Below are 14,207 nucleotides of genomic sequence, written 5' to 3'. Positions count from 1 at the left end.
CCTGGAGTAATTTCTTTTTTTAGTTAGTGTCCTTTTACTAGAGGACAAACGGTGCACATGGAAGCATGCAAAATGTGAATATGTTGATCACTAAAGGTGGGAAGTAATGTGATTTCCTAGGGACAGATTCCCAGGCAGTATGTGCCAGGATCTCAGACCCATATATGATGAACTCAAACTGCCTCTTGACCCCACTTTCTCTACCATATCAGGGGACGTGGGTTGTCCTCAGCTCCCATGGTCTCCAAGGTCTCATGAAGGGGTGCAGTGAAACCAAGTTAAACCCTTGCCTGTGTTGCTTCTCAGCCCAGGCAGGTCTTTGGATAGCTGCTCAGATATCTTCTGGCGTTGCACTCTCCATCAGCCTTAACCACCTGTGTGTCCTAAGATGATGTCTGGTTATCCTCCAAACACAAAGCCCATGTGGACAGGGACTGTGTCCTGCTGAGACAGGAGCATTTGCAAGGCAGCCATGTCTGCTTATACCATTCATGTGGAGGGACATAAATTAAACATCTTCCACTATCCAGGCACATACACACAGAGAAAATATGTAAAATGCAGTATGTCAAGTCATGTTTTCGTTGTCTTTATGCTTCCCTGGCTATCAAGCTTCAACATATTTATTGTTTTCCCTCCCCTCTCCTTTTTGGAAAGCTTGGAATAGTCCCCTTGAGTTCAAAACAGGATTGAAAATGGTTATATCTTACGCTGTCCTACCCTGCCAAATGTATCTACGGCTTAGGGAATTGTGTGTATTTTAGTTCTTGCCACAGCCAAGGTCATATGCAGTCTGAAGTGCGCTGGAGCCTGCATCCTCCTTTCATTTCCTTGGATTCTGTGGCAGGATGGTGGAAGTTCTCCAGTATAATCAGAAAAAAATGGGGAATATTGATAAATTAAGTCTGAAATTGAATAGCTCTTTCCTCAGTTATTTATTTTGGTGTTCTATTTAGTGTGTTCTGCATGGCCTTCACAGCACCAGGTTTTACTATGCTGCAAGTTTTGTTACTGACAGCCTGTAATGATCTCCTGAAAGTTCTCTTGAGGAGAGCTGGAAGGATTAGCAACTGGGGAAGGAGCAGCTGAGGACAGGGCACAGTAGAAGCATCCAAGTCAGCCAGAGACCATGCTATTAGTACATGTGCTTGATGGATGGTTCTACTGAATGCATTAGCAGCCCTGGCATCCACCTGGTAATCATTAGGTTCCAGAGTTAATCTGATGATGCTGTAACAAAACCTTCCAGAGCTGCCAGGATGGCTGCAGGCTCAGGCATACCTCACCCACACACTCACTTTGGATTTCTGGTGCTTCCTCTGCAGCTTTCACTTCTTTGATAGATTTATGTATTTGAAGTGCACTGTTGAGGTAGGGGAAAATCCCACACAAAAAAGCGTAGCTGCCTCATCACAAAGATTGCGGCACTCGCCATGTTTTCCAGTGGCTGCAAGCAAGCTCAGAGGCAAAGCCACCTTGACTCCCTCTGGTGAATGGAGAAGTGTAACCTGGTGGGCTGTCAGAAACCTGGCTGTGGCTGCAGTGAGGGTGTCAAGATGGCTCGGTTAAAATCTCTCCCCCTCCCTTCTAAGTGCAGAAAAGAGCTCCTTCGGAGATGGAACATGGTTGAGACATGACTTCCCTCTTCCTCACACTTTTTCCCATCCCTCTGTGGCCTGCTGACTCCTGGAAGGGTTCCCACACATCCTTCCCCCTCCACAGGTCCCCACAGCTCCAGCTGCAATTAGACCTGCGGTCTTCAGAGTTACTCTGAGTTCTTGCAGCTATGGGGAAAGTGCTGGCAAAAAAAGCGATGTTTTATTATTATCATCATCATCAACATGCTGAAAGGTGCAGCTGCTTTCCCTTTGTCTATTAAAGTCATTTCCGTGTTTCGTGCACAGGAAGCAGAGGAAAAAGTTACATGACCGCATTCGACAGAGCCTGCGCTCGGAAAGGAACAATGTGATGAACTTGGCCAATGGGCCACACCACCCCAACCCGCCACCGGATAATGTCCAGCTGGTGAACGTAGGTTTTACTGCCTAGGCTGCCAGTGCCACAACAAAGCTCACCCCCCCAGCTTTTAAACTTCTATCTGCTGCAGACTGGTGACTGAATTCTCTTTGCTTTCTCCACCCAGAAACAGCTAGGGACTTTGCAAAAAATACGCAGTAAAATTAGATACATTTCTGCAGGTGGCCAGTTTACTGGGGCATGCTGCAGTGCTGCAGCTGTGCCTGTGGATCTAGGACACCAAAAGCAAGAAAAATGCCTCAGAAAAAAATACTAATGGCTCTACAGCAGGGCCAAGTGCTGTAGGGATCAATTTCTTCAAACACATGTCTTGTTCTTCCTACTGCCCTTGGCCTGATGGTTGGTGAGCAGGGACAGCCCCCTCAGGTCATGAATGTGATGCTATGAACTCACGGGTAAAAGTCTGAATGAAGATCTCACCTGGACAGTAGCAGTGATTGAGGACACAGGACTGGGGCAGATACTCCACCAGCATCCCCCAGCCATTTGTCAGAGGAGAGCAGAGTTACTCTTCAACTAACCCCTTAGCCAAGCCCCTTGGCCTTAGAGGCCAGGGCTCATGCTGCTGCTTCCTCCTCTCCTCCCTTTCCCAGAAAAGCGTGGTACCCATAGGGAATGCCAGCTTCCTGCCACCTCGAGCCATCCATGCTCTCCTGCTCCACCATCACTGTACATATTCATGCCAGCTCATTGCAGGGGTGAGCCCTGGCTCCACTAAGTCAATGGCAGCACTCCCACTGACCTTGGTTAAGGCCAAGACACCTTTTCAGAAGAGCTCAGCTTCCAATATTTCCCCTCAAAGGACCTAAATCCGTGGTCAGATAATTAAGACAGGGGAAAACAGGAGTGCCCACTGAGGAGAGTGGACAGCCCTACCAGCAACAGCATTGGGGGGGCTCCAGACGAAAGCTGTGAGGGAGGTTGGGCACTGCACACCTCCAGCCCCATCACAGGAGGCTTTGGCCAATTCTGCAGATCATTCCCTGATGAATAGTTCTGCCCTGGTGCTGCATCCATGGGCACTGAACATAGCCATTTCCTGCCCAGATTCTTATCCTGCAATGAACCATTGCTACTGTTAACTACTGCTGTCTTCTCCATCAGAGAACAGGTTTTTTGATGCATTTGGTAGTAAAGGGGGGGTTGTCTTTCCAGGTCTCTATCCATGAGAACTTCTCATCCCTTGTTAAATATGTGTGTTGTTTATAGCCTGATTGGGAGCCACACCTTTGCTAATTTCCTCATTTGTTTCCTCCTACTTTGAGTTTAGATGGGGTATGTACACAGAGGTGTACATGGATGTGCTTGAGTGTGTCACTGTGCTTTCTGCCTATATTTAAGTGACAAAGTTTGTGCTTTGGCATGTGTGAAAAACTGTGACTTGGGGGGAAGGAGGGAGGGACTGGAAATTATGTCTGCAAATGTGCTGTGAATTACAGTTTGTAAACCTGTGGTTTGTCTGGGTTTTTTCAGCAGTACGTTTCAAAAAACGTAATCTCCAGTGAGCATGTCATCGAGCGAGAAACAGAGACATCATTTTCTACGAGCCACTACACCTCAACAACACATCATTCCGTGACGGTCACCCAGACACCCAGCCACAGGTATTGGAGTGGGAAGGAAAACAGCACCTGTAATATCTGATCTGTTGCTGTTGCAAAATCAAAAAGATGTGTAAAAAAACAAACCCAGAAAAATCTATGCTCCCTTTGTAGTGTTTTTTGATGTCATGTCACCTAACTAATGATCTTTCCAGGAATTTACGAAGAGCTTTATTGACTGAATGGCATTCCAATACCATTACAGTGAATTTTAGTATATGCAATTGCTAAATCAGCAACAGTCCTGGTGACTGGAAAACCCTCCTTCCCTCTCCTTTTATACACACATTCAAAATCGTCTTGATGCATGTAGATTCATACAATTCACATAATACTGCAGCCCCGGTTGCCAACCCAAAGGTTACACTGCACATCCTGAATGGCAACAGAGCCCTTCCTTTCCCCTGGCTAAACTTCAGCTCATCTGCATTTGCCACCAAACAATCCTCTCATGCTCCCCTCCCTTCTTCTCCTTTCCTGGTTGCTTTTCTTCAGCTGGAGTAATGGCCACACCGAAAGCATCCTCTCTGAAAGCCACTCGGTGCTCATCAGCTCCTCCATGGAGAACAGCAGGCACGCCAGCCCAGCGGGGCCCCGGGGCCGCCTCAGTGGCATCAGTGGGCCACGAGAAGGCAACAGCTTCCTCCGGCATGCGAGAGAGACCCCTGACTCCTACCGAGACTCTCCTCACAGTGAAAGGTAGGACACACCACCTCATTGTTTTCAGCTGACAAGGCCTGGTATTCCCAGATGGTTTCAAAGCCTGGGAGCACAGGAAGAAACCCAACAGTGCAGCTGTTCATCTACAGAGTGCATCTCCTCATTCATAAGGTGGAGAGCTTGGTAGTAGTTTAAAGTCTACCAAAAGCATTTCTTCCCTTCTTGCCTCTGCTGGATTTATTCCTAATAGCCAGGAGTTCACATTTGGATAAGCTCCACTGAAGTCATTTGTCAGAAATTTCCATTGTAAAGTAAGAAGGGATCTTTGCCTAATTATCAGTTTCTTAGAAGAAGCAAGTGAGAAAACTGAGGGATTTTGTGAGAAACAAAAAGTGGGGAGAAAGCAATGTATTGAACCATAGGAGGGCACTAAGGACTCCTAAGCAGTATAGGAATTCTGCCACTACCTACGTTCTGGGGGATTCCAGCTCCTAAACCCATTATCTCCTACAAAATTTCACCTTGACGCTTTATTAGCAAGGAACACAAAGTGCAAGCCAGAAAAAGCCAGCTCATTATTAAATCAGGAGTAGTTAGAAATAAAGCTGGCCAGGAGTCTTCCAACTAAGTAATTTTTTCTCTGAAAAGACTGGTTCATCAGTACTTACTGTTTGCCTTGAAGTGCATCAGTTGTAAGAAAACTTTTACTGAAAAAGTCTTCTCAGTTTTAGGCTAGGATTTTATCTCAAGAGCATGGGATGGCCCCAGAGTAGCAAAAGAAAGACTGAGAAGAAACAAGACATTTAAAGAGAGCTTTGTTCCCAACAGTCAGAGGCAGAAGAAAAGGAAAGCAAAGGGTTACTGAACCAATTCTCTGAGCATTGTGAAATCACAAGGGCTTTGATCTTGTGGGATGTCCATGATGTCAAAAATGCATCCAGGCACTCCCCAAGGAGGCCGAGTTGTGTAGGAGACAAATTGAGGTTTCCAGAAAAATGAATGTGCAAGTACAGCAAAAGCCATTTCTGTGGTACTCCCTCTGCTGCACAAAGAACAATTGCTTAGCAGCAGGATAAGGTATGATGGCTAAGGGTTCTCTGAATAAGGTCTGTAGGACAACTAAGGATAGTGAACTGGCTTTCTCCTTATAACAAAGTTATATGTTATTTACCATGGAATTTAATTTCAAGATAGGTGGCTCACATACATAAACAGCCATGGCCCCAGTCCAGTAGAGCACTTCAACAAGATTAACTTTTAATCATGCAAGTAGCCCTGTTGAAATCAGCGAGATTACTCACGTGGGTAGAGCTCAGCATGTGCTTAAGTGCTTTGCTGGATCAGGACCTATACAAGTAAATACCACATTGTCTCCTGCCTGGGAACTGTCCAGGATGCACGGCCGCATGCCCACTGATGGTGAGTATTACAGCTTAATATATTTGGGCATCTGCATGTGAGAAACGAAGATCATTCGCGCTATCTTCCCACATTGCCTGGGACACTGTGGAGCATCAGTCTGATATGAGCTGTTCAGATTTTAGCAGGGGGGAAAGGAGCATGTGCCTTTCTGTTTTGATGAGAAGAAAGAAGGCATTTCATCAATTATTGTGTTTCTTGAAGATTATGCTACAGGTGAAAAGCAGCAACACCTCTGTGATAATTCACCAGGCATCGATGGCCTAGCCTGTGCCTGAAATGACCGTGAATTTGTAATGCAGAAGATAGTTCCCTGGGCATTAAATTAGGCCTTATCTATTTTTAGCAAGCAGGAAATTCATGGCAGATTATTTCTGAGATGGATTGTGTGTATGTGTGTGTATATAAGGGGGAAAATGAGAGTTATTTGCAACTAAAAATGACTCTGAAATATAAAGGAATGTATGAGCTGACAAATTACTTCCTGAAGCCATCAAATGTTGCTATGCTGTGAAATGGTAGATCAAGGCTGTGTTCCCTCCACCCTCCAGTCCCCCAGCTAGTTCACAATTTTGAAATTAAATAGAACAGACATTGAGATAGCGTCTTTTGCATTACCCGATCCATTTGTTGGATCCCATGCCCTGACACCTGTTTACACAAGCAGAGGACCCAAGCACCTGTATTTTAGAAAGTCCTTAGCCATCTTACAGGAGAGAAGATCAAAAACCACCATCTCTGCACAAAAGGCTGGACTCTTATGATGAAGTTTGCAGCATGTAACAAGTCAATGCTTGTTGGCTGGCCATGGATACACTCTGATCCCCTTCCACCGAGCCAGTATGGTTTACCTTTTGTTGACCATGGAGCTGGATAAATCTATCGCCTTTTAACCTTCATTTTGGGATGGGCTAGAGCTGCATGTATTTGGCTCCTGTGCCCCAGCTTGTGGACAGCAGCTTGTTAGCACTGGCCCATTATGATGTGGGGGAATACACCAGAAATGTGTGAATGCACAACACCCCAGTATGAGTAACTTGACACTGATGGAAGCATGCACAGTATGCTGAACACATTTAATTAACACTGCATTAACTGAATCAGTTTAGCTAAAATCCAGTGTGTCAGGAAGATGTACATCCAACACTGTACCAGCTGGGGAAGTTGAAAGGCTTCACTTTTTCAGACAATGCCTATTTAAAAATGCAAAAGGGATGCAAAGTTCACTTGTGGAAGGAAAAATAAAGAATGGCTTCATTCATCTAATGCATAGACCTATTAATTGCCCTCTGCTCTCACTAGCAACCAACTTGATTAGTTCCCATGCATAACTACAGCTTTGTTCTTCTTTCTTCTGTTCCTGAGTTGATGTAAATCAATGTGCCTCTACTGAAATCAATTTACTCTACTACACCTCAGTTCAGGATCTGTCCTGGTTTCTCTTTTATCCAATAACTCTGTTTTAATCAAGTGTAATATATGCAACTGTGTCATAGATTGGATAAGAAAGTTGGATTCAGATTTATTTTGGTAATTTCAGACTCAGATAGACAAATCACTAACGGAAAAGTAAATAACTTCCTCAACCATAGCTGTAAAACTTATCTCAATGGGCCTGTGTAAGAAAGGGAGCTTAGAAAGATTTTAAATTTAGACACATGAAATTTAGGCAGGTGAACTTAGGATAAGAACAAAAGCAAAGCCAAACCATGCAAAATGTCATGCTGGGCGCTGTGCCTTTGATCAAGAGGTTTCAGGCAGATCCTCACCTGGCATGAATCCTCATGACCTTATAACATCTCATGGAGCTCTGCTGATTCAAATCAGCTGAGAGTCTCACATTTTTTGTCCTATTCCTTTGGCACAAGCTCTGTACTGGCACCTGAGCTTCATTTTCAGAAATCATCTTTGACCGTTACCCTTTCCACCAAAACTTATGAAGAAATAGGGGCACATTTTGCAGAGCAATCATGAACACTGGGCCAGACAGTCCCCTCTCTCAGCATTTGTTCCCACATGATGACAAATAATGAACCATGTTTCTTTGCAGACAGATAGACCTACCAGCCAGGGTAACTAGCACCCAAAAAGTGGAGCAGCACAAAGCTGCTGCTGGGACAGTGCTGCAAATCCTCCTCTGACTACCCCCAGTGATTAAAATCAGCAGAATCTGGCTCTAGATTTTGTGCAAACTTTGCTTTCTCTCTTTAGCCTGAGACAGTCTGGTTGTCAGAAGAGGGTGAAGCCCCAAGAGGACTGTCCCTCGGTTCCTTCCTTTCTCTCCTCCTGTCTGTTTGCATGCACTCCAAGTTCTGGTCATATCCTGCCAGAAGTGCAGCAGCCATTTTCCTTTTGAGAAAATACTTGCAAATGCATTTTGTTTCTGGCAGCCCCCCACTCTCTGAAATCCATTTCTGGAGTCATTCCAGGAAGTTATTCTGGCAAATAATTTACAGCACCTCCATGGCTCTTCTGAGGCGAACAGACCTGGGGGCTTTGCCACGCTCAAACATTTTTGCCTGGAGTCCCATAAGTCAGCAGTTTTACAGGATTAATAGCAACAGGAAGGTTTCCCTGGTAGCCCATTGTGAGGATGCCAGGGATCTTAAGGGGTCCCTGCCGTTTCCGTCCCAGCCCATGTGAGCAGCTGTGTTCACATGTCACCACCGCTCCTGTGCTCGCAACCTTTCCCCATCTCTTTTCTTCAGGTATGTCTCAGCTATGACCACACCAGCTCGCATGTCACCTGTTGATTTCCACACTCCAACTTCTCCCAAGTCCTGCCCTTCCAAAATGTCGCCACCAGCTTCCAGCTTGACCATCTCTGTCCCGTCAGTGGCAGTGAGTCCCTTTGTAGAAGAGGAGCGACCACTGCTCTTGGTGACCCCACCGCGACTACATGAGAAGTATGAGCATCACCTTCAGCAGTTCAACTCCTTCCACCACAATGCCACCCACGAGAGCAACAGCCTGCCACCAAGTCCTCTGCGGATAGTGGAGGACGAGGAGTATGAGACCACGCAGGAGTATGAACCAGCACAGGAGCCTCCAAAGAAACTCACCAACAGCCGGAGGGTCAAAAGAACAAAGCCCAACGGCCATATTTCCAGCAGGGTGGAAGTGGACTCCAACACAAGCTCTGAGAGCAGCAGCTCTGAGACCGAAACCGAAGACGAAAGAATAGGCGAGGATACACCGTTCCTGAGCATACCGAACCCCGTGGCGACCAATCTGGAGCCGGCCACTGCCTACCGGCTGGCTGAAAGCAGGACTAACCCAGCAAATCGCTTCTCCACACCGGAGGAGTTGCAAGCAAGGTTGTCCAGTGTGATAGCTAACCAAGACCCTATTGCTGTATAAAACATAAAACACATAGATTCACATGTAAAACTTTATTTTATATAATGAAGTATTCCACCTTTAAATTAAACAATTTATTTTATTTTAGCAATTCCGCTGATAGAAAACAGGAGAGGAAAAAAAACTTTTATAAATTAAATATACGTATGTACAAATGTGTTATGTGCCATATGTAGCAATTTTTTACAGTATTTCAAAAATGGGGAAAGATATCAATGGTGCCTTTATGTTATGTTACGTTAAGAGCAAGTTTTGTACAGTTACAATGATAGCTGTCCCATAGTATTTTGCAAAACCTTCCAGCCCTCAGTTATCCTGGCTTTTTTGTGCACTGCATTATAATGACTGGATGTATGATTTGCAAGAATTGCAGAAGTCCCTCTGGTCGCTTGTTGTAGAATCCCCAGATCAAAAAGCCCTGTAATGGCACTCCCACCCTACCCACCCCACCAGAAAAAAAAACCCACACAAACACACACACATGCATAAACACACGGGGGGGGGGGGGGGGGGAAGATTTAAAAAAAAGCTGAAAAAAACAACAACAAAAATATTTTCTTCTATAAGAAGTTTTATTTGCTTTCTGTATACGAAATTAGTTTTGTCTGCTCTCTGCCAGCCAAAAGGTTTGCTTCTTTGAGCACTGGGATAATAGCAGATCCAACAGCATGCTACTATTAATTACAGCAGGATAACAAAAAAAACAACAACAAAAAACCAAAACAAAACAAAAAAAAGCCAACCTGCATTAAATAATGTTACTTATAGAAAGAAAGTAATACTGTGATTTTAAACCAAATATATTATTAATCAGAGGTCAGCTTGTAATCACTAGGAGCTGCCATTTCATTATTTTCCAGATGTTAATTGTTCTAGTAATCCCTTAGAAAATGGGTTTAGGTTAGCTGAGGCTTTGAACCCAATACTCTATTAAAAAAAAAAAAAAGGGAAAAAAAAAAAGAAAAAAAGAAAAAAGAAAAAAAAAGATTTATATTAGTTTAAGTTAATGGGGCAAATATAATAGCAGATATCTGTAATCAAGCAAGGAAGAGATCTAGCTGGAAAACAAATGCCACTAATAAAAGTGCAATCAGTTTTCACCTCTATTTTTTAATGTTGATTTCTAATAGATGATTTATCCTTTTGTTTCCCCTCAGTTTTCTCCCATTTCTTCTCCTCCTCAGAAGGAACCCTGACACGCTTCTAGCAATACTTTGTTAGAGCTGCTGTGGGAGTAAGGGTTACTCTTGGACACAGAAATTACTTTTAGGGAAGAACTGATTTGCTGAATGGTTAAAAAGTGTAGGGAAGTAGGAAGGACATAGCAGAAGTATGGAGTTCATTTCTACTTGCCTTTATTGACTCCATTATTTGGGGTGAAAGAGGCAAGGCTGATGCAAAACCCATTTATGAAGGCAAGCACACTTTGTGGATTACAGCCGGAGTGTGCATGGCAATTTGGTATCAGTGTTTATATAGCCAGTGATGGCCTTGAAGTCTTTGACTAGCAATGAACAAGGATGCTGTCAGTGCTGGAGCAGTCCAGTTGCATCCATTCAGACAGAAACAAATGGCCTCTTTTGCACTGAATTCCTATCAGTTTAGTCAGGGTCACTCTGCCTTTTCTTTTGATTTTTGTTGTGTGTTCAGTTGGCACAGCATAGACTCAGGATTGATGTGGAAAACAAATGTTTTTCCTAGACTCTGGGGATTCTGAAAATAAGAACGTATGTTCTACAGGTATTATTGGACTCATTTAAATAAGAGCCATGTCAAGAGAAAAAGAATTTCAGCCAAACTACACTCATCCTTTGGGCCACATTCTGGTCCCAGTTAAATGAAGAGAAATAAGTCAAGAAAATTTTGTGAGATGTAAACCTGAGGAACTAAGTCCCGACTCAGTAAATTGTTCAAGCATATGCTTATGCTAATCCCAGCAAAAGTTCTCTTCAGCACGTGCTAGACTCCATTGACACATCCAGCACATGCACAGTTAAGCATGCGCTTAAGATTTTTGCTGAACAAGGTGTCCTATTGATTTGAGACCTGAAAGCAAAGTCTAGTAAATGAAGCTGTTTATCAGGATGATAAAAATCAGTGAGTTGCTCACTGCACAAATCAACCACATCATATTAGTAAGAACATGGGTGAGTCTACCTGACCACCAGATTCAGCAGGAAAAAAAACAAACCAAACAAAAAAACCCCCTTAGTATAGGAAGAAGATGACAAGAAAGTTGTATGCTAGAATGTTGGTGGTAGAAGTAAAAGGCTAGGAAACTAGCACAGCTTTGGGCTACGTTGTGGCTGAAATAGCACTGCTTATTTGAGAATTCTATGGAGATGGCAAAGTTTGTCAAATACATACTGTCTAGACTTAAGTCTCCTTTGCCATTTTTTCCTTAGCTGGCATGTACTTGAACACACTTTGCCTTTGCAGATCAAAACAAAAGCTCTCTACTAATTGTAGATACCATATACTCATTTTCATCCCTTTAGTCATGCCTATTTATCTGCAATCCCATGCAGCAGAACATCCACTTCCCCAGTAACCCTGCAGCTCGGTAGTACAGAGGGCCAGGTGGGCTTTCCTGATGCAGACCACCAATTTCCAAAGGATTTGCACTGTTGAGTTTCCAGAGGCACTTGAAAATCTGTCCTTGCATTAAGATCTCTTGATACTGCAAAGATCTTACAGGACAGACAAGACAGAAAAAGGATGGCAGAGGAGCAAGAGATTTGCCCCCAAATCACTCATTTTAGTGGCAGAATAGATTATAACACAGGTCTTCTGTAATCTCCTCCAGTATAGATCACCTACAAGACCAGCTCTCATTGATGTGTCTGTGATAGCCCTGACAGATTAATCAGGATGGAAAGGGAACTTGCCTTGAATTGGAGTAAATTATTTGACTACTAACACTGTTGTTAATATAGAGGGCCAGTATAAAGCAGCAGAGCAATTGCATGCTTGGGAGCTGTACATGTGAGATTTATTCACTGTAGGTCTAGGGGAAAATGTCACACCTCTCATGTTGCAGTGCCTCAAATTCAAAGTGGTGTGCAGTCCCTGCTCCTCCTCCCCTGGTACATATAGTAGGGTGTTATAGGGTAAGCATGAAATTAGGCTGGGGACTTCACATGGACCTAAGAACAAGAAAATACAATTGGGGATATGGCTGCCTAAGCCCTTAGGTCTTTGGGGAGAACCCAGCCTTACAGCACAATTCATGCAACAGCGAGTTATGGGAATTGCCCTGACTTGGCACTCAGAAATGGGAGCAGGACGTGGCCCCTCACCTCTGGACTTGCTTTCAGCACACTGTGAGGGTGCTCCGCGTCAGTCAAGTCCACATCCCAAAGTTAGCAAGTCTACATGGCCACAGGTTCTGCTGGCAGGCTGCAGCCAACTTCTGCTGGCCAAGGGGCTGGAGACTGCAGCAGCACGGAGCAGAGCCAGCAAGTGCCTACGGGAAAGGCCAGCTCCCCTATTGGGGATATTCGCTTCATTACCTGGACCTCTAAGCTAGGCAGTCCCAACATCCTTGAGCCATCACTGTGTAACCCTTGCCAACTTTTGGCTGAAAGTCATGGCAAGGAGAAATGTACTTTGAAGAGCGGGGAAATATTCCAGTGGTGGCAGAGTTGTTCAGATTGTCCTGGTTCCTTTCCATGTCATTTAACTTGAGCCATGAATTTCCTTGTGTATGTGTTTATATGCAGGAATTATTCCAGGATAAAAGGCTTCCTTCAGGTGTGTATAGCTGGAATATGTTGTGCACAACCTGGTAGAGCCCACCTGTTCAGCTGGTGTAAATCACTACAGCTGCACAGATGTTCTCATGTTACAGAGAAAAACCTACTCCCTCCTCTTGGCCCAGCTATTCCCTTCCTCACTTGAGCCACCCCAACACCCCCAGGTTTAAGAGATGAATCACTGCCTTTATCAGGGAAACAGGAAAACTCCTTCTCTTTCCAGTCCTCCAAAACAACAACACTGCATCTCCCTGCTTCTCTCACACACATTGCAAGCAGTTTCCTGAGCATCCAGGATAGCAAACTTGTGTCTCCTCAAAGGACACACTTCTCAGCCTGTTGACCACTTCTTGGCCCTGCAGTGTGGCTACGTACCATCAGCTGGGACTTACTTCTAGTAAGAAACAAAAAAAGCACCTATGAAATGCTGCAGAGAAGGGCAGACAAAGAACATGGCCAATTATCATCATTTGTAATTCTCTATTCTATTGTAAATACATCTTGTACATATTTGGATGTTTTCATCATTTACTGTCTTTATGGATTATGTGTTAAATGAGACTCTCTTTAGTTTATTGTGTAACACTGTAAATAACATCCTTTATTATTTATGCATAGGCATCTAACACGCGGAGAAAGTTATGCTCATATTATTTTAAGATATATGTCAAAAATATGTTGCATTTTTCTTTTTGCTTTGAAAAAAATTGTAATATATCCTCTTTTTCCCCTCTTTTCCTTTAAAAGAAAAAGAATGCTAATTTATTGTTCAGGAGAGAAAGGGGATGTAACTGAAAGGCAAACTGTTCAAAGAACATGCTATGGAAGCCACAAGCTACTGATAAACTAAAGAATTTATTATCCCAAATACAGCAATAAGTAATTGTTGATTTATTAAGGTTTTGTTATTCATTTGCAGTAAAAGAGGTGCTGGATTAAATTGTTTATGTGTTGTACTGGCCCAGCTGCTCAGCAGACTGTGTCAGGACACTAACCACCATCTTTCTGGATCCAAACATTGTTGTAACAGTCTTGTTCTGTCTTTGTGGACCACTGTTCCCTGAGTTTTCTGACTCGTCCCTACAGAGGTGTCTGGCAGACACTCTTGTTCCTAGGTACAACATTTTTAGTGTCTTAAATTAGAATTATTAGTTTTATGCTGACCATTACTACTCAAGGGGGGGAGGGGGGGGCCGAAAGCATACAGTCTTGGGGCTGTGAGAGCCTGCTCTACAAAAATGTCACCTCCCTGCTCAGTAACAGTCAATAAAGCATATCAGATACTAAGAATTATTAGATGACATCACTATGCCACTGTATAAATTCATGATTTGTGCAGATCTTAAATACAATGAGTAGTCCTGGCCGTCTTGTC

General features: G+C 43.8%; 1 protein-coding gene across 8 annotated transcripts in view; it reads left to right on the top strand.

The window, feature by feature from the left end:
- Positions 1–13,730, top strand: part of NRG1 (neuregulin 1) — a 472,324-nt gene extending 458,594 nt beyond the window's left edge. For 5 of the 8 annotated variants that reach the window (XM_049795863.1, XM_049795862.1, XM_049795861.1 and 2 more), the window contains 5 exons: positions 1,905–2,031; positions 3,511–3,641; positions 4,134–4,337; positions 8,426–9,034; positions 12,800–13,730. In XM_049795863.1, coding sequence (XP_049651820.1) covers positions 1,905–2,031; positions 3,511–3,641; positions 4,134–4,337; positions 8,426–9,034; positions 12,800–12,977 — 1,249 coding nt within the window. In that variant the 3' untranslated portion in view covers positions 12,978–13,730. Of the gene's footprint in view, positions 1–1,904; positions 2,032–3,510; positions 3,642–4,133; positions 4,338–8,425; positions 9,539–12,799 lie in introns of those variants that run through there. The other 3 variants (XM_049795858.1, XM_049795864.1, XM_049795860.1) reach the window with 2 other exon arrangements.
- The last annotated feature ends 477 nt before the right edge of the window (positions 13,731–14,207 follow it).

Source organism: Accipiter gentilis, chromosome Z, assembly GCF_929443795.1.
Source record: "Accipiter gentilis chromosome Z, bAccGen1.1, whole genome shotgun sequence".
Taxonomy (NCBI): Eukaryota; Metazoa; Chordata; class Aves; order Accipitriformes; family Accipitridae; genus Astur; species Astur gentilis.
The sequence above is the reverse complement of the archived record's forward strand: the minus strand, read 5'-3'. Positions and strand labels throughout refer to the sequence as shown.